Raw genomic sequence first — 21,256 nt, 5'->3', positions numbered from 1 at the left:
GAAAGTTATCAATTATTAGGATTATTGGAGAGAAGTCACTGTCAAAATTATATTTATATTAATAAAATGTAATTCAATTTGATCTGCAATATGTGGCATGGATTTAAAATTTTTAAATTAAATTAGATTTTGGAGAGAAATTTTGAGTCTCACCCATCTTCATCTTCACATAACACTAATTCAATATATCGCATAGGTTTAAAATTTTTCTTGCCTTTTCTGATTTCATACCTCGTAAACTCATTTACATCTTCTAAGAAGCTGTCGAATCACATTGACTGTACTCTTTAAATTAATACCCAATAAAATCAATGTCTTCCTTGCATACCTGGTCAACAACAAATTACAATTCCACACACTGTTTGTTAAATTATTTTCAAAACAAGAATCGAAAACTCTTGGCAAAAAAACATGGCATGCATCTCTTTTTGTGATTACATTATAAAATCTATTAATTAATTAATTAGTATTTTCTAGAAGTTTGAATCAATACATATTCAAACAAAACTTAATTTGAATCTAATTCTAATCAATTTTGTAGTTTAGGAGGACTTCTACTATAACAGATTGTTGCAACAAATTTTTGACACAATCCGTGAATTTACAAATCAGGTTGAGGCCTGATAAGAAAGACTTATGATCCATCATGATGCAATCTACAAAAATTAAAAAAATAAAATAAAAAATTATATTTACAATGAATTTGTATTGATTGATTTTTCTAAGTTTACTCTAAATGATGGATCATCATCTCAATTCATTTACAATATGAAATGAAAGTTTCACAAAATTTAATTGATTTGACATTAGAAAATGACCACTCACCTTTTTTATTTGCAGTGGAAAATCAAGAATCAAGTTGTGGCTGGTAGATAATTAATCTACCAAAAACAGAGGCATCTTCCAAGAACAACCACATGAAATTTAACTCCCATCCATCTTTATCTTCACCTTCACATAGTGGGTTTCCACTGTAATCTCTCTTTATCTTTAGTATCTTCCAGTCTCCAGATATCAACCATTCAAAAGTCACTCATAAAAAAGATTTGTTTATATACTCATAATTCTCGTTCACCCATTTTAATACCACTAAAAATACCTTTGCTCATAGCTTGATTTTTGGCTCCCATACATTCGAATATACATATTTAAAGGCTAAATTTTACTCTAATTCATCTTCATCTTCGTAAGGTGGACCTCCACTTTAATCTCTCTTACCTGCTTTTTCTTATTTCATACCTCATTAACTTATTTACGTCTTCCAAAAAGCAACCACATGATAGTGGCTATACTCTTCTAATGATAAAAATGAAAATATCGTAATTTAAAATGTGAAAGAAATCTTTTTTTATTGTTGAGGAGTTAAATGAAGGATTTTGAATGAATTCTTAAATTATTTTTATTTTTCTTTTTCAAAGTCAGGAGACTGAATACACTTTCACTCCTACCCCTCTTTCACTTGGTGGGTCTCCTCCACAAAATTTAAAGTCAGAAGGCATGATTACATGTTGTGTTAGTGGTTTCCAGCTAAAAAGTAAGGTCTGCTACTCTACGTTTTTAGGTCAAATGGACTTTGACAAAACGGAAGTTACTGTAGGAGAAAGACTTACATTAGTCCAATTATTTCAAATATTTCTTTGGTACTTTATTTTTCAAATTATTATCATTTTAGTCTTGTTCTTTTTCATTAAAAAAAATTTAACTCAACTTCAATTTACCCAAAAAATACCTCAACTTTACTAATTGTATGGTTTGATTCTAGGTTGAATTCAAATTATAATTTCAATTTGATATATTATCCAAGAAAACAAAAATTCAATTAGATAATTTATTTTGAGTATAGTTTAAAATTCTATTTGATAATATTTTTTATTACGTCAACAATATTATTAATCAGTTGTTGATATTATTTATTTCATTAATAATATTATTTGTTATATTGATAATCTTTAACAAAATATTTTCAAACAAACTCAATTTCAAACTATCGGTTGTGGATTCAAATTAAAATTAAATCAATTAATATTCGAATTTGATTAAACTCAAAATCTAATAATAATCAATTTCGTAGTCTATGCACACTACTACTACTGTAAAGATTGAACTCTTCAATCTTCTCATTTGAAAATATGAAAAAAAAAAAAATTGAAGTACAATAGGAAATTTGGTGTTGAAGGATTTTGAATGAGTTCTTTAACCTTTTTTACTTTTTAGATTTTGGAGACTAAATTTTACTTTCATCTATCTTCATCTTCATGTGATGAGTCTCCACTGCAATCTCTTTTTCTCACCTTTTCTTAATTTTGCTTGTTCATCCATCTTCATCTTCATGCTGTGAGTCTCCATTGCAATCTCTTTTCCCTGTTTTTTTTTTAATTTCGCTATTTCATTACTGATTAACTCATTTGCACTTGTATAATTTGGTTCAATCCAACTCGAAAGTTGGGTAGCCTGTGGTTTTTTCTAGTTTAACTATGGTACCTAATTGGATTTGAATTATCTTAACCAATTATTACAAGAATTTCATTTTGTTTATTATCATATAAAATAATATTTTTTCGTGATAGCTTAATTGTTTTAAATATTATAATTTTTAACCTTTTTTTCTTAAATTATTATTATTTTAATCTTTTCCTTATCTTTAAACATTTCAAGTCTATTCCATCAGTTCATAGCATAACCAACGTTTGAAATGATATATCACAAATAAGTCAAAACGTTTCATTTTAACCTAAAGCTTCATATCGGTTTTACTGGTGGATTCATACCAAACTAATTCAACTCAAGTTTTGTGTTAAATTTGATTTGAATAAAATTCAAATTAAAATTTCAATTTGATAGTTTAATCTGAGTTTAATTCAAATCTTTATTTGATAATAATTTTCAACGTGTCGATAATTTGTTCAAATAAACCTCAGCTGGATTCAATTAGATAATTAATTATTTTATAATTCAAAGTAGTGGAAAATGAAGATTAAACTAGGCAAAGTAGCATTAGCTTTATTAAGTGCTCTTGCAAAAGCTAAACTTTGTTATTAATTAATTAATAATTCATGCTTAATATAATAATACTTGTGCAAAACCTGAGCTGGTTTCCATTACCAAATTGTTGTAATGAGACAGTTTTTTTTTTTTTTTTCTGATTGTGGTGGGGAATCACTTCTACCACAAAAGGCAAAGGATAGAAGTATTATAAGAGATGAATTTCGTGCCATTCTCTTCTCTTTCCTACCTTCTATCGATCATTATTCATCCTCGATCTCCCGACAACAAAAAACACTCAAAATATACATCATGGAAATTGTTACTTCATGTGTTAGTTCAATTTCTGAAATTATTTTCAGCCGCTTGTTCAAAGCAGCAGGCCGTCAGATTGGCTACCTGCTTAACTACAATGACAACATCGAAGCATTACGAAATCAAGCTCAGCAACTCAAGGGTACCAGAGACAGCATGCAATTGAGAATTCATGCTGCTGAAAGAAACAGAGAAATTATCTTACCTGATGTCCAAACCTGGATATCTAAAGTTGATGATGTCTCTGCAGAAGCAGAAAAGTTTTTTGAAGATGAAGGCAACGTGAACAAGATGTGCTTCAAAGGGTGGTGCATTAATGTCCGATCACGTTACCGGTTCAGCAACGTGGCAAAGCAGAAGATAACGGTGATCACTCAGCTCCAAGAAGGTGGAACATTTCAAGCTATATCTCAGCCTGCTCTTCCCCCTTCAAGCATTATCGTTCCAACTGTTGGATTTTCTGGAATTTTTGAATCCAGAGAATCAATCAAGAATGAAATTATGGAGGCCTTGAAAGATGACAAGGTCAGCATAATTGGAATTTGTGGGATGGGGGGTGTGGGTAAAACCACTCTGGTGAAACAAGTTGGCAAACAAGCCGAGGAAGAGAAGTTGTATGATTCAGTAGTTTTTGTAGTTGTGTCTCAAACCCCAAATATCATGGAAATTCAAAAAGCAATTGCTTACAAGCTAGATCTGAAATCATTGTCGGATATTCCTGAATCAGCACGAGCAAGTTCCTTGTGGCAGAGAATTAAGCAGGAGAAACGAATTCTCATGATATTGGATGATGTTTGGGGAGAAATTGAATTGGCCGAGATTGGTATTCCTTTTGGGAAGGATCACGGAGGTTGTAAGATTGTGCTTACCTCTCGAAGTGAAAATGTGTGCGATGAAATGGATTGTGACAAAACATATATAGTCAAAACTTTATCAGAACAGGAATCGTGGGAGCTATTCAAGGAGCACGTTGGAATGGATGTTGAAAATTCTATCAGAAGCTCAATCGCAAAAGATGTAGTTGCTGAATGTAATGGCTTGCCACTTGCAATTGTGACAATAGCAAAGACATTAAAGAACAAAAATGAGCATGTGTGGAAAGATGTAGCACGACAACTAAAAATGTCTGCTTATACAGATATCCCAGGGATGCAAAGAAATGTGATTTCATCTTTAGAGTTGAGCATCAAATATCTAGAAAGCGATGATGCAAAATCATTGTTCTTCTTTTGTAGCGTGTTTTCAGAGGATTTTGAAATCCCAATTGAAGTTTTAGTTACATATGGAGTGGCTTTGAGGTGGTTCAAAAATGTTGAGACAATGAAGGATGTTAGGCACAGAGTTCACGCTATTGTAAGTACGTTGACCTCTTCTTTTCTCTTGATTTATGGAAAACATCGGTACAATATGGAAGAGTATGTAAAATTGCATGATGTTGTACGTGATGTTGCACATATAATAGCACCTAAGTACAATCAAATATTCTTGGTCAAAGCTGGCACTGGTCTAAAAAAGTGGCCAAACAGAGATACATATGAAGATCTCACATGTATCTCATTAATGTCAAATGATATTAAAGAAGTGTCAGATATGATGGAATGCCCAAAGTTACAATCTTTACTGTTGCAGGGAAATTCTAAAATGGTTTTCCCTAACAATTTTTTTCAAGGCATGAAAGATCTTAGAGTTTTAGACTTGAGTAAAACACAATTATTGCCACTGCCAGAGTCACTTTCTTTGCTGGCAAATCTTAGAACATTGTATCTTAATGGTTGCGAGTTAGGCGACCTATCTATTATCGGGCAACTAAGTAAACTAGAAATTTTTAGCCTTAATGATTCTAATGTTAGGGAGATCCCAATATCTTTCAATCAATTAATTCATTTGAGGTTATTAGATTTGAACGGTTGTGAAGAGCTTGCACGAATAGCACATGGTGTCATATCTTCTCTGTGTAAATTGGAGGAGTTGTATGTTTTAAGAAGTTTTGAGCATTGGGATTCTGAAGGAGATGAGGGGGGTTTGAGAAACAATGCAAAGCTTGCTGAGTTACAATCTTTGTCTAGATTGACTAGCTTGAAAATTATTATCCCAAACTTGAATTTCTTAATTGATAATGATGTGCCGTTCAAAAACTTATCAAACTTTGCAATAATAATAGGTGGTGTAGGACGTTTTGAAAAGGTCAACTTCATGATTGGTTCAAAAGAATATTCAAGAAAATTGTTGATGTCAAATGATGATAAGGTTATGATTTCAGGATTGATTAATTGCCTAAAGAATTTGGTAATTGAACAAACGGAATATTTAGAAGTAGGCTGGTGTAAATCAATGGTATATGTATTTGATTGTGAAGTGCTTAAGGTGACATATGGAAAAACAAAGTTGCTTTCGTCATTAAAGGAACTACATTTGAAATATCTGCCAAACATGACACATATATGGAAAGGTGAAACTCAATACATAAACCTTTGCAACTTGAAGAGAATAAAATTATGGATGTGCCCAAAGTTAGTTAAGATATTTTCACAAGATTTGTTGCAGAGTCTCATTTGTTTGGAAGAAATGGAGATATGTAGTTGTGACAATTTAGAGGAGATTTTCATAATGAGAGAAGAAGAGGAAATAATACCACCAAGGAAAGATCTCACCACAACCTCCCCAAGTTTGGGAAACTTAACTTCTATATATATTTTTAGTTGCAATAAATTAAAAAGCCTCTTCACCCCCTCCATAGTCAAAAGCCTTGTGAAGCTCTGGAAACTTAAAATATATGATTGCTCAGCATTGGAAGAAATAGTCACAAATGAGGAAGTATCATCATCATTAGCAAAGAAGATTGTCTTTCCTAGTTTGTCCGAATTGAAGCTTGTACAGCTAAGTAACATTGGTTGTTTTAGCTCAAGCTCATATTCTATTGAATTTCCTGTTTTGGAGGAACTTATGATAATAAAATGTCCAAATATGAAGATTTTTGGTTATGGAAAACAACTGACACCAAAGTTCAACAAAGTTATGATGAGTTCTACCAGAGCACGATGGTTGGGTAACCTAAACTCCACAGTTGAGCAATTATTCATAGAAGAACAAGTATGTGAATTAGATAATTGTTGAGTGTAAACAATTGTAAATATTTTTGAATAAATTGTATTGTCTTCTTAAAATATGTTTAGTTAGCAGTATGATATTAATAATCTAAAAATTGTGATTGGTTTTGCAGGAGAAAATCGCAAGGGAACAACTAAATGGTATGAATCATGTATCACTAATTCAATAACAAATTATTATTCTTGTTTGAGTAATTTAAAGATTTTATATTTATAATTACATCTTCGAATTTTGAATTCTTAAAAACACTGCTTCTATTATGTCTCTGTTGTTTGAAATATAGAAGAAGAAGAAGAAGAAGAAGAAGAAAAAGAAGAAGAAGAAGAAAAAGTGAACACCTAACTGAGACAATGACAAGATTGATGGAAAGCTAGTAGCGAGACATGTTTCATAAGCTCGTTTAATCAAGGTACTGAAATTCCCTCACTCTAAGGCCTACTTAGTGATAAAAGAGAAGGAAAGTCCTGAGTTCAACCTCTGTCACTCTTGTGAAAATTTTTAATTAATTACTTAATTAAAAAAAAAAAAGAAAAAAAGGGAAGCAATTCTACAGGGGAAATTAACGATAATTTTACAAGTATAGAGGGCTTTTGATAATTTTATTCAAAGTGAGGGTGCACGTGGCCGGATCTGGGATTTTTTTAATATTATAAATTTGTTGTAACCGAAATGGTAGTTTTACCTTTATTTTTTCACGAACTGATCCCTACAATCACCTTTACTTTTTACTTAAAGGCGAAGGAAGATCTTCCTGTTAAAATCAACGGCCTTAGGCTTCCCGTCGATACCATCTGCCGCAACCCTAAAGGCTTTGAGTTCGACAAAGAAGTGTGCTCATGGCAGTGGTATGTGGTGCACTTTTTTCTTTTATAATACCGTAGATTCTCTGTTTTCTTTTACAAACTATACTGTAGGCTTATGGGTTCTGTTTCTTTCTTCAATGGCTTGATACCACAACAAAATAGTTTGTTTAGATTCACATGTGAAAATTGTAACAGAAAATGCAGGGGAGTACAGGGCATGGAATTGTAGCAGAAAAGGAAAAGCAGACAAGCTGAAGAGGTTTTAGGTATCATTTGTAATTTATACTGTTGTATTTTTATTCATTAAATTTTTCCTAGAAATAGCAAGGAATAAAATCCTTACTTCAATATTAATGATTATGCATTATCAATATCACAAACAGGTGGGCAATTTCAGTGTGGCAAGGTTGCATGCTGATGGAAACTTTGCAGATGAGACACTTGTCATATGCTCGTTTAATTAAGGTACTGAACTCTCTCACTCTTGCTGATACAGCTCTAATGCCAATTTAATTTGTCATACTGCTACAATTCTTTTCTTTTTGAGCATCGATTATTAACAAAGGATTTATTTGGTTGAAATTTGTGATGCAAAATTTAGGGGAAAACAAGCTTGAAAACAGGTTTGTTAACAAATTGCCATCAATGTATTCTCATTATTACATTACTTGTAAGCTCAAATGACTTAATGATCCAATATAGAAGAAATAATCATGAACAAGAAAGGAGGAAAGGCGGATGTTTGCATCAACAGAGAGGATGGTGTTCCTAGCTTAAATAAGATCAAACTCACTTTGTTTCAGAAGAGGATTTACCCACAGTTCTCTATTTCTACAACTGGGTTAAGAATCTGTCTGCTGGAGAGAATATATTAGGTGCTGCTTCTGTTTTAGTACATTCTTTGATTGCTTGCCTGTAGTAAATTAATTTTTATATCATAAACCATTTCTGAGTGAGAATCATATGCCAGGTAGGATGCATATATATCAAGGCTGCCTGTTTCTATCATTTGGGCCCTAGTATCAACAATTGGATGACGTGATTCAGAAAGCGTTGGAGAAATTACCTAAGCCTGATGAGGTGCATTTAAATTTCTGGAAATACTCTTCCTGTATATGATTCTTTTGCAGCACAAAAATCAGTATATGTATGTGTGTGTGTATTTATATATATATATATATATATATGTTAAAATTTGACTTTTATATGTGGAACTGCAGGTAATGAAATTCTTTAGTGCCCATGGAGTACCAGTCAGTTATGTTGAGAATGCTAGTGATCCATAAAAAGACCAGACAGAGGAGTGCAGAACTTGAAAAGCTGTGGATTCGGCAACAATGACACTCTAACAAGCCAGGTTTGACAGTAAAACCCAGTTTCATAAGTTTTAGATTCATCTTCCTTGCCTGCCCGTAATTACGAGTACTGTCGCAACTGTTGTTTATTGACTTTCTTGATCTCTAATATTTTTTTCCACCATTAGGTTGGGCACTATAATGTTTTGTTGGTTAATTCCTTGGAATATTCATTTCGTTCCCTTTTTTTGTTTTGTTAGTCCAGTAGGGCCTGTACAATGATTGAAGCCCGACAATGATGAAGTTTTCATTGAGCTCTGCCAGAAAGGTGTTAAGAGCTCCTTGTAGCTCTGCCAAAATGGATATCCACAAGGTTAAATTGATTATAGTATTTACAATTGCAGCTTTATGAGTAAGCACATAGTCTTGAAAAGATTGACATGGAGCACAGAGAATTGCCTCTTAAATGCACTTCAAAACTGGGGAAGTGTACCAGTTTTATATACACTTAAGATTTATGAATGTCTGATAATGAAGACCTTTGATTATGGATGTCCTCCTATCTTAATCAGTGTTATGATACATCCATTGATTAAGATAGGAGGACAATGAATGCATAACCTGGACCCTACAGTATAAAGATTCGTTCAGGTATGTGAATTAATTAGTTGTTGATTGTAAACAATTATCATTTGTTTAATAAATTGTGTTTGAAAATAATTTTTACGCGACAATAGCTACTTTCTTCTTAAAATATGTTTATTTAGTTAGTTATAAACTGTCTAAAAGTCTGATTTGTTTTTCAGGAGAATTAGGGAGGTTCAACTAAATGGTATGAATCTTTTATCACTAAATAATTTTTCTTTTATTTTTGAATTCGAAGAAGAAGAAGAAGAGACTTATTTTGAAATGCGTTATAAATGTGTGAATCATGTTCATCAATAATTTCCATTGATTTTTTCCAAAAAGAAAAAGGAATACCAACTATATATTTTTGATGGTGCATTATCTTTTTTTTTTTGGTTAACTTATTATGCATTGTCAATGTCAAAACACAGTTGGCAATTTAGCAAGGAGACTATTGTCACAATCTAGGTAGTGAAATTTCTACACTCTTGCTGATATGATATAGCTCTTAGGATGGAAAGCAAGTCTGCAATGGACTTAACGTTAATTTTACAAGTATGAGGGTCTTTTTTTAAAAATTTTATTGAAAGTAAGGGGACATCTGGCTGGCTCTGGGTTATCTTTTTAATATTTTTTAAAATATATTGCAACCTAAATGATAGTTTTACCTTATATTTATTTTTGCAAAGACACCCACACAATTATCTTTACTTTTCTTAAAGGCCAAGGAAGATCTTCCTGTTAAAATCAAAGGCGTTAGGCCTCCTGTCGATACCATCTGCTGCAACCTTAACACTTTGAGTTCGACAAAGAAGTGCACTCATGGCAATGGTTTGTATGAATTCAATTGAATTGCAAATATTTATACTATTTGTACAATATTTAGGTGTAAAATGCTTTTTTCTTTCTTCAATGGCTTGATACCACAACAAAATAGTTTGTTTAGATTCACATGAGAAAATTGTAACAGAAAATGCAGGGCAGTACAGGGCATGGAATTGTAGCAGAAAAGGAAAAGCAGACAAGCTGAAGAGGTTTTAGATATCATTTGCAATTTATACTGTTGAATTTTTATTCATTAAATTTTTCCTAGAAATAGCAAGGAATAAAATCCTTACTTCAATATTGATGATTATGAATTATCAATATCACAAACAGGTGGGCAATTTCAGTGTGGCAAGGTTGCATGCTGCTGGAAACTTAGCAGAAGAGACACTTGTCATACGCTCGTTTAATTAAGGCACTGAATTCCCTCACTCTTGCTGATATAGCTCTAATGCCAATTTCATTTGTCATACTGATACAATTCTATTGTTTTTGAACATAGAGTATAAAGAAAACATTCATTTGGTCGAAATTTGTAATGCAAAATTTAGGGGAAAACAAGCCTGAAAACAGGTATGTTAACAAATTGCCATCAATGTATTCTCATTATTACATTACTTGTTAGCTCAAATGACTTGATGATAAAATATAGAAGAAATAGTCATGAACAAGAAAGAATAAAAGGTGGATGTTTGCATCAAAAGAGAAGATGGTGTTCCTAGCTTAAATTAGATGAAACTCACTTTGTTTCAGAAGAGGATTTATCCACAGTCTCTATTTCTACTACTGGGTCAAGAATCTGTCTGCTGGAGAGAATATTTAGGTGCTGCTTCTGTTTTAGTATATTCTCTAATTGCTTGCCTGTGGTAAATTAATTTTTATATCATAAACCATTTCTGAGTGAGAATAATATGCCAGGTAAGATGCATATATATCAAGGCTGCCTGTTTCTATCATATGGGCCCTGGTATCAACAATTGGATGACATGATTCAGAAAGCGCTGGAGAAATTCCCTAAGCCTGATGAGGTGCATTTAAATTTCTGGAAATACTCTTCCTGTATATGATTCTTTTGCAGCACAAATTTCAGTATATATATTAAAATTTGACTTGCCTGGGTTGTGGATATCTGATGGGATTAATCTCTACAACTTTTCTTTGACTTTTATATGTGGAACTATAGGTAATGAAATTCTTTAGTGCCCATGAAGCACCAGTCAGCTATGTGGAGAATGCTAGTGATCCATAAGACCAGATGGAGGAGTGCAGAACTTGAAAAGCTGGGGATTTGGCAAAAATCATACTTTGACATGCTAGGTTTGACAGTAAAACCCAGTTTCATAAGTTTTAGATTTATCTTTCTTGTCTGTGTGTACTGTCGCAACTGTTGGTTATGGACTTTCTTGATCTCTTATATTTTTTTCCATCATTAGGTTGGGCGCTTACACCAATGGTTGAAGCTCGACAATGTTGAAGTTCTCATTGAGCTCGACTAGAAAGGTGTTAAGAGTCTTCTTGTATTTCCAGTCAGGTACTTGAATAGTTACAAAAATAGTAATTTCGTAGTCGATATGAGCACTAAAATGGCTATCTGCAAAGTTAAATTAATTACAGTATTTACAATTGCAGCTTTGTGAGTAAGCACATAAAAACATTTGAAAAGATTGACATGGAGTACAGGGAGTTGCCTCTTGAATGCGGCATTCAAAACTGGGGATATGTACCAGTTTTATATACACTTAAGATTTATAGATGTCCGATAATGAAGACCTTTGGTTATGGAGAACAACTAACACCAAAGCTCAACAATGTTGTGATACATCCATTGATTAAGATAGGAGGACAATGGATCCATAACCTTAACCCTACTGTACAAAGATTTGTTTAGGTGTGTGAATTAATTAGTTCTTAATTTAAACCGTTATTATTTTTTTAATAAATTGTTTTTGAAAATAATTTTTACACAATAATTGCTATTGTCTTCTTAAAATATGTTTATTTAATTAGTCATAAACTGTCTGGAAGTCTAATTTGTTTTTCAAGAGAATTAGCAAGGTTCAACTAAATGGTATGAATCATATATCACTAATTCAATAACAAATTATTATTCTTGTTTGAGTAGTTATATTTTATAGTAAGTTAAAAATTTTTTTATACTTGTGATTGTATCTTCAATTTTTCCTTTGTTTTTGAATTCGAAGAAGAAGAAGAGACTTATTTTGCAATACGTTATAAAGGCGTGAATCATGTTCATCAATAATTTCCATTGATTTTTTCCTAAAAAGAAAAGAATACCAACTATATATTTTTTTGATTGTGCATGATCTTTTTTTTTTTTTGGTAATTGATAATGCATTATCAATATCAAAACGCAAGTGGCAATTTAGCAAGGAGATTCTTGTCATAATCTAGGTACTGAAATTTCTACACTCTTGCTGATATGATATAGCTCTTAGGAAGGGAAGCAATTCTACAAGGGAATTAACGATAATTTTGCAAGTCTAAGGGTTTTTTTTTTTAAATTTTATTGAAAGTAAGGGGATATCTGGCTGGCTCTGGGCTTTCTTTTTAATAGTTTTTTTAAATATATTGCAACCTAAATGCTAGTTTTGCCTTATATATATATATTTTTTGTAGAGACACCCTCACAATTATCTTTACTTTTCTAAAAGGCCAAGGAAGATCTTCCCGTTAAAATCAACGGCATTAGGCTCCCTATCAATTCCATTTTCCACAGCCCTAACACCTTGAGTTCGACAAAGAAGTGTGCTCATGGCAGTGGTATGTGCTGCTTTTCTCTCCTATCATAACTTTTGTTACTGTTGTTTGCTAGGTGTCCCATTTTCCATCAATGTGGTGGGTTTAGTTAGGTTGAGCCGTCTTTTCTATAACAAATGAACTTTGATTTAATTATCTAGAGATTGATAAAATCTGAAGTGTAATTAATTGTAGTAGAAGTAAGAGCAGGAGGATTACCTGAAATACATCAACTGAGACATGATTCTGCAATGCATACTGGTTTGCATCTTGTTCATGAAATTTTTATCATTAGAATCAAATTTAACATTAATTTTATATTGATTAAAGTTCATTTCCTACCAATGCAAGAGTTTGGCATTTTATGTAATAATTCAATTCAATTGTAAATATTTATACTATTTGAACAATATTTGGATGTAAAATACTTTCTTCTTTTTTGAATGTCTTGAGCCCCCTTACCATAATCACAACATAGTTTCTTTGGTTTCACATCAGAAAATGGTAACAAAAAATGCAGGGGAATGCAGAGCATGGAATTGTAGCAGGAAAAGAAAAGCAGATAAGGTGATGAGGTTTAGATATTTTTTTCAATTTATAGTCTGTTGAATTTTGATTCATTAAAATTTTCCTGGAAATAGCAGCGATCAAAATCCTTACTGCAATGTTAATTAGATGCATTATCAATATCACAAACAGGTGGGCAGTTTCAGATTGGCAAGGTTGCACGCCGATAGAAACTTAGCAGAGGACGCACTTGTGCTTGTTTATGTAGGTACTGAATTCCCTTGCTCTTGCTGATAAAGCTGTAATGCCTATTTAATTTGTCATACCGATATTGATACAGTTCTCTATCTCTACAACTGGGTCAAGCATCTGTGTTCTGGAGTGAATGCTTCTGTTTTGTATATTCTCTAATTGCTTGCCTGTTGTAAATAAATTTTTATATCATAAATAATTTCTGAGTGAGAATGATATGTCAGGGAAGATGCATATATATCAAGGCTGCCTGTATCTATCATACGGTCCTAGTATCAGCAAGAAGGATACATGAAGTCTATGGCTGAATTTATTAAGAAAGAGTTAGAGAAGTTCTCTAAGCTTGATGAGGTGCGTTTAATTTCTGGATATATTCTTCTTGTATATGATTCTTTTGCAGCACAAAATCGGCATATATATTAAAATTTGACTTGCCTGGGTTGTGGTCATTTGATGGGATTAGTCTCTACAACTTTTCTTTGACTTTTATATGTGGAATTTAAGATAATGAAATTTTTTAGTACCAGTCAATTATGTTGAGGATGCTAGTATTCCATACAGAAACCAGATGGAGGAGTGCAGAAAGTTGAAAAGCCAAGGATTTGGTGACGATCATACTCTGGCATACCAGGTTTGACTTTAAAACCCAATTTCTTTAGTTTTAGCTTCCATCTTTCTTGTCTCCCTTGAATTATAAGCACTGTCTTATTTATCCTCATCATCAGGTTTAATTCCTACAGTTGTTAAGTTCTCCCAGAAAGGTGTTAAGAGTCTTCTAGCAGTTCGAGTCAGTTATATGACTAATGACTAGTTACAAAAATAGCAACTTCATGTGTCTATACAAGCACTAAAATGGCTATCTAAGGAGTATTTACTATTGCAGTTTTATGAGTGAGCACATTGAAACACTTGAAGAGATTGACATGAAGGCTCTTGAATCCGGCATTCAAAACTGGGGACATGTACCCGCCCTCAACTGCATACCTTCCTTCATCACTGTTCTGGCAGATGCAGTACTAGAAGCCTTACCTTCAGCAACTGCTATATCTTCCTCAAAGAATATCTCCAATGAAGATGACAATGACTTTGTGAGATATGCTATCAAAATGTTCTTCGGTTCTGTATTAGCATTCTTTTTGTTTCAGTTGCAAAAAAATGATACTTGCATTCAAGAATAATCTCCTTTAAAGGCGATTTAGAGTAGTATGACACCAGATTTTCGAAAAAGTAGAACAGCAGCTGAGTATCATATGAACTGGTGATTTCATAGTTTGATCAAAATGGCATGACATGCCAGGGATTTTGTTTACTGTACATGAAAATGGGTAGCTTTTATGCAGTGATGTTATTCTATCTTAGATGTTCTTTCTAATATTATTTATGTGGAAACATGTTACGATTTAAAGTGTAAAATATGGACCAAATGTAAGATATGAAATTTGGATCCTACATAAGAAAATATGAGTTTCTAGTATGGGGTTTATATGATTTTTTATTATGCAATCAATAACTAGCTTAAAAGGTGTAATTCTTCTTAAATCGTGTAATTTTGTATCAGAGCCATCATTATATCTCTTAGTTACAATCATATGTCGAATGCACCTCAAAGTTGAAATTGATAGTGTAAAATCTCTTATGCTTGAATTTAAGCACGAACTTAATTGAATTGAGTTGACAATCGAGCTCGAACTAACTCACCTTAACTTTGTCCCTCTAAGAGAGTACTAAAACAAATACTCACATCTATAATTTGGGCAAGCTTCATTTGAGGCATTGTTTAAAACCTTAACCAAACCAATCGATCAAACTAGTTTGGTTGGGATTTGATGGATAATCTAGTCTAAGTTGATGTTTAAAATTTGATTAACCATTGAACTAGTAAACCACAGTTGAACAAGGCAAACCATGTCAAGTCCTGGTTCGATTGTTGAGTTCATTCGGTCAAATCGTCATATTGATGTCAGCATGTAAAATTTTACAATTGTTCAGACTTAAATTACGTCTATTTAGTAAAGAATATGCACCATATATCATTAGACCTCCATTTTGTTTGATTAAACATTATTATAATATTTATTTATTCTATCAATAACTGAACAATCAAGATTTAGAGCAGCCCCTAGACCGGGTTAAGGTCCTCTATGAGTCTAAAAACATTGATTAAGCAACAGTTTTCCTTCTATATTCAAAAGAACAGCCAGAAAATATTAGAATCAAATGACACAATTTCTAAAATATTTACGAGCACAAGCACAAGAAAAGGAGCTTTCACTTCATTTTTAGCTCTTTGATGAGAGAATTTTTTCAACGTCTGGAAAGGATGACCAAGCCAACGACTGTTAAACATGAAGCACCAACTATGGAGACAACAGGGGCAAATGCATAGACAAGATTTGGAAACCTGAAATAGTTTTGGATCCTCTTCAAACCTTTGTCAACAAGTGAAGCCGGCGCTCTCCGGCAATTCGAAATGGCCTGGTTACGTTGTTCCCAGTCCACATCAAGATAACAATCTGAGGATTGATGGTGCACACATAATATCTCCATATAACAGTCAAAAGATAGGTTAAATGAAAAAAATTAGGCTGATGCCATGCGGGTGGTGTTTGCCAAGTTATGTGAGGGCTGAGACACAAGATTGCAAGGGGAAAAAAAAAAGCTTATTTTTATGACGTCGTGATGTTGCTGTCAACGTATGGGTTTCATCGGGTTAAGTCGGCAGTTGATCCGTAAACCAACATATTTGGGCTAGTTTGACCAGGGTTCATCCCAATTCAAAACCCATACCAAGTGTGAACCATCTCCCAATCGAATTAGCAGTCAATTGCCGGTTGAACTGACAGGTCAGGTATGGTTTGTAAAACCATCAGAGAAACTTTAAATAGATAGAGATGGTTTTTTTTGTCTGTTGAGAATAACTAAGCCTGAACGAACGACTTTGAAACTATGTATAAAAAAGTAGAGCTTTCGAGCAACAAATATCGAAAGTGAAGTATTTCATACCCCTGAAAGTGCCTGGAGATTAGCGGCCGGGTTCTTGCCAGAACTTTTGTCATAGCCAAGGAATGCCAAGAAAAAGAAAGTGGTATATGTAACGCCATCAAACAACCCGTAAGCTACCAATGGAGCAAGCCCAAGCTTTGCAAGCTTTGAATTGATTTCAGCTGAGTTAGCCTGGTGAAAACATAAAGAAAGATTCAAACACCATGTAGGTGCCTACAACATTTAGCTAAGAAAACAAAACTTCATTTCACCGTAAGTTCCCAAGTAAAAACATTGTCAAAGTTTTGGCCGCTCCCCTTTTCTCTATTATTTTGGAGACAATTTCCAAAATCTGTAGGAATATGCTATTATAAGCCAAAACACGTTTTGATAGTTTAAGATTCAGAGACTATTTAACTACTCTTTTATTAATATTTTTAAATGATATAAGATATTCATATATACTCAACACCTCTTCCGTATATTGTACATGTGAAATTTATCTAGAGATATTATAATTATATTTTTCAACTAGTATTAAATGTTTTCAAAGTCTCAAATACTCACAAAGAAGTTCCCAATTGTTTTTGCATAATGATAGAAAATATTAAATTATTAAAAAAAATTAAAATTTTAAACATTTATTTGACACATAGAAACTTAAAGAATCAATCTGAATTTTTTATTTCTTGATGTGTGCACAAGAATATTTCTTGCAGGCTCGGAGATTTGGAGAGTACTTTACTGAAAATGATGAAAGTTACCCATAAAAGGAGTACTTATCTATCAAGTACTCTACCTACTAAGCAAAAGTTCGATGCAATTCATCTCCTTTTCGTCTTCTGGATACTTAAAAAATTTCTGCTATTCAATTTTCTGGTTCACTTTTGATGCTGCCAGGACTTGTACGTCAGCAAACAACCATAAAACTCAGATTTCTTTAACAAATTTAACCTTGTTCTTCATGCCAAAGACCTGGAGTGGATTTCTCCATTACCTCTCCAACTACAAAATGCTTGTACCTGGTCCCCTGTTTGAACCCAACTGTAACCAGGATTTTTCTTTGCCCCTCTCGACTTCATCAATTCCCTAATCTTGTTTGCCTCATCCCATTTCCCAGCTTCTGCATACATGTTTGAAAGAAGAATATAATGCCCACAATGGTCAGGTTTCAACTTAAGCAAATGCTCAGCTGCCCAAGACCCCAACTCTATATTACCGTGGATTCGGCATGCCCCAAGCAAAGCACCCCATATATTGGACTCCGGTATGATGGGCAAATTTTGTATAAGTTCCACTACATCTTCCATAAGGCCAGCTCGTCCAAAGAGATCAACCATACAAGCATAGTGCATTTGTGTCGGCTTAATATTCTGAGCTTGCATTTCCTCAAAGTATTTCCTCCCTTTTTCAACAAATCCTCCATGGCTACAGGCTGACAAAACTGCAATATATGAAACTGAATCATATTGCACTCCACTTTCCCTCATATTTTCGAAGAGATCGATAGCCATGTCCAAATCACCAAGCATTCCATAACCCAAAATCATAGTATTCCACGAGGCTGCATCTTTATTTGGAATCCTCACAAAGATCTTGTCAGCTATATCAATCCGTCCGCATCTGGAATAAAAGTCCAAAAGTGAATTAGCAACAAAGAGGTGTGTGTGAAAAAGCTTTCTCGTCACGACTGCATGGACCACTTTCCCTTGCTTGGTTGCAGCTAATTTTCCACAAGCTGATATAGCACCCACAAAGGAAACCACATCATGCATCATACCCTTGAGACCCATTTCTGAGAATAAACTCAAAGATTTTGAGCAATCACTAGTTTGAGCAAAGCTGACTATTAATATATTATAAGATATTTCATCCCTACGGGATATGTCAAAAAGACTTTGAGCCAGATCTAAGCGGCCACATTTTGCATACATGTCTGTCAGAGCATTGGTGACAAAGAGATCAAGGTTGAACCCCATACGGATAGTCACTGCATGGATTTCTTTACCTGGACGAAGGAAACCAACTCGTGCACAAGCTGGAAGAACATTCGTCAAAGTGACAGAATTAGGTATCTCGTTATGTACTGACATTGCTCTTAATAGCTCTAGAGCCACTAACTCTTGCCCGTTTTGAGTAAAATTAGCAATCATGGCATTCCAAGTAACAACATTCTTTACAAGCATACTGTGAAACAGAGAGGAAGCTTCAGATTGATGGCCTGATTTTGCATACATATCAATCATTGAGTTGGCAACAAACACATCAGATTCAATGCCCATTCTTAAACAGAACCCATGGATTTCCTTTCCTAACCCAAATAATTCTTCTTCAACCAACACAGGTAAAATAATAGATATGGCTATAGAGTTTGGTGTCAGCCCAGCACAAATCATCAGCCTAAACATATCTAATGCATCCTTGTTACACCCTGTATGAGCAAGACTAGCAATTATGGCATTCCAGGAAACTTCGTTCCTCTCTACCATTTCATCAAAAACTTGCCTTGAAGCCATCATATTTCCACATTTACCATACACATCAACCAGTGCATTACTAATAGTCACCTGAACACCCAACCCAACCTTCACAACAAAACAATGAATCTGCCTTGCCATGACCTCATTTGCAAGGCTCCTGCAAACTGGCAAGATACTAACAACAGTAACTGAGTTTGGTTTAAACCCAGACCTTAAAATCATATCACAATATAAATCAAGCGCCTCCACATAGCAGCCATTAACCGAAAGTAATCCTATAATTGTATTCCAGGAAACAATATCTCTCTCACGCATTTCATCAAACACACTCCTAACATTTTCCAAAAGCCCACAATTACCATAAAACAACAACAGGGTATTACCCACAAAAACATCCATTTCAAAACCAAGTTTGAACAGATGCCCATGAATCTCCATACCCTTTTGGAGTTCCAAATTATCAGCACATGCCTTGAGAACAAAAGGGAAGGTATGGTTATCAAGCGGAACTCTGGTCCTAACCATTTGATTATAGGTAACAAAACCATCATGAACACGGGCAACCAATAAAGCCCGAATGAAAGTATTCCACAGAAATGCAGTGTGGCAATAACTAATAGTCTGTTCAAAGAGAAGGAAAGAAGCATTGGATTCTTGGAAAGCAGCATAGCGGAGGATCAAAGAGGCACAGAGAGAAACACTTCTAGGAAGAAATCCATTGTGGAGTGCAAAGGCATGGACTTGTTTAGTTTGGTGCAGAGATTTGGAGTTTGAGGCAATTGTGAGGAGATTCACATGCGTGTGGTTGGTTGATGAGTGATAGGTACAGTGAGTCTTTCCCGACAGAAAGTGATATTTGCTTAAGATTCTTGAAGCTACTTGATGTCTATGCACATGAAGAATGTTAAATGCATTGTTCTGTAACAACATCGAAAGATAGCAAAGCAAAGGCCTTTTGGAGTTTGTATATCACCTATAGTTTTACTTTGCAATGGGGTTAGAATATATAATTTCCTATAAAAATACAAGGGTCAGCTGAGTTGAGTTAAGTGGTCGTAAAATTCAAGTCACAATGCGAAAAGTTCCCCCTTCTTCCTTTTCTCGCAGAAATTTTCTCATCAGCCAAGTGGGTTATTTTCTTTTCTTAAAAAAACTACATATAAAGAAAGAAAAAAAAAAAGAATGGATGATTGAGCTTATAGTTCAGCTTAAAAAGCTCTCACCTTCCATTAATCCCAGAACCCTTTACTCTCCTGAGACAACAAAGAACAAAAAACTAAATTTTCAGCCATAAAGTCCAAAACAGAGAAGCTGCAAATAAATAAATAATAAATATTTTTATCTGTACCATTAAGTGCTGGTCATGTGGGATATTATCTCCAGCACTGGAAGTTCCCTGGCTGATGGAACAGTTGAGGCAAAGGCTCGATTTTGAGTGAAAAAATTGAAGCAAGTCTAGTTGAAATCTTTTATTGCTAATGTTGTGTGAGTGATTGCTATGACAGAAATATGAAGAGCTGGATTTTACTTTGATGGGGTTCGAGTTGGGAAAGAAGAGTTGTTGTGGACAAAGGCTTGCAAGTGTTATGGCGGAGCTTAACATCTTCACTAGCTCTGGACGTTAAAAGTTGCATATCAGATTGACTCTGAAGGTTAAAAGTGAGAAGTCCGTAAATAATCAGAATCTAAGGGTTATATTTCAACTTTAAATAGTGTTAGAACCGAATCCGGCTGTCTTGGTCTTGAAAAATAACTCGGTTCTAACTTGACTTGCATTCATTTAAGTTAAACTCAAATTAAAATCAAATGAAAACAGTTGATTCATATTTAAAACTCAAAAGATTCCTATTTGGGGTATCTTACGAGTTGAACTGATAGTTTGATTCAATTTAATTTGATTCATAGTTTAATTCAAATTAAATCAAATAATTATAAAAATAACATCGTTTTATTTATTATAAAATAAATAACATTGTTATTAATGAATCACGAACTTACACTATAAATTTATATTATAGATTAAATAAAATTTAAGTCAAACTCTATTTTATTTAAGTTAAATTTAAATTATTATTAATAAATTTATACTGAATTTGGGATAAGAGTGTTTAAATTTGAGTTTAATTGGTGCTCATCCTTAACTTAAAATAACTATCAAATTTATCAAACGTAAAATAAATAAAATTGACAAAATTACCCACAATATATACCTATAAAACATCTAAAAGAATACTTTCATAAATCATGAAATTGTGGATCCATCAAACATCTTCAAAAGCCAAATTTAACTGATCAATTTTTAAATACATTTTAATCACTCTGA

At 33.5% G+C, this 21,256-nt stretch overlaps 1 protein-coding gene and 1 pseudogene across 22 annotated transcripts; one reads left to right on the top strand and one right to left on the bottom strand.

The window, feature by feature from the left end:
- The first annotated feature begins 3,014 nt into the window (after window positions 1-3,014).
- Window positions 3,015-14,829, top strand: LOC123209286 (probable disease resistance protein At1g61190). Of its 22 annotated transcripts, none has more exons than XM_044627231.1 (18): window positions 3,015-6,387; window positions 6,518-6,545; window positions 6,704-6,814; window positions 7,141-7,250; window positions 7,404-7,474; window positions 7,592-7,673; window positions 10,458-10,528; window positions 10,709-10,778; window positions 10,874-10,983; window positions 11,139-11,272; window positions 11,389-11,486; window positions 11,585-11,843; window positions 12,628-12,736; window positions 13,211-13,279; window positions 13,412-13,487; window positions 13,696-13,822; window positions 14,033-14,102; window positions 14,355-14,829. In XM_044627231.1, exons 1-3 carry the CDS (start codon window positions 3,115-3,117, stop codon window positions 6,745-6,747), a joined length of 3,345 nt encoding a protein of 1,114 aa, XP_044483166.1. In that variant the 5' UTR covers window positions 3,015-3,114; the 3' UTR covers window positions 6,748-6,814; window positions 7,141-7,250; window positions 7,404-7,474; window positions 7,592-7,673; window positions 10,458-10,528; window positions 10,709-10,778; window positions 10,874-10,983; window positions 11,139-11,272; window positions 11,389-11,486; window positions 11,585-11,843; window positions 12,628-12,736; window positions 13,211-13,279; window positions 13,412-13,487; window positions 13,696-13,822; window positions 14,033-14,102; window positions 14,355-14,829. The 22 variants fall into 22 exon arrangements, with proteins under 22 accessions (XP_044483166.1, XP_044483165.1, XP_044483163.1 ...); XM_044627230.1 differs by having other exon boundaries at window positions 6,698-6,814; XM_044627228.1 differs by having other exon boundaries at window positions 6,695-6,814.
- A 2,248-nt stretch (window positions 14,830-17,077) lies between these two features.
- On the bottom strand, window positions 17,078-20,546 carry LOC123206070 (annotated as a pseudogene).
- Window positions 20,547-21,256: the final 710 nt, after the last annotated feature.

The sequence above is a fragment of the Mangifera indica genome, chromosome 2, assembly GCF_011075055.1.
Source record: "Mangifera indica cultivar Alphonso chromosome 2, CATAS_Mindica_2.1, whole genome shotgun sequence".
Taxonomy (NCBI): Eukaryota; Viridiplantae; Streptophyta; class Magnoliopsida; order Sapindales; family Anacardiaceae; genus Mangifera; species Mangifera indica.
The sequence above is the reverse complement of the archived record's forward strand: the minus strand, read 5'-3'. Positions and strand labels throughout refer to the sequence as shown.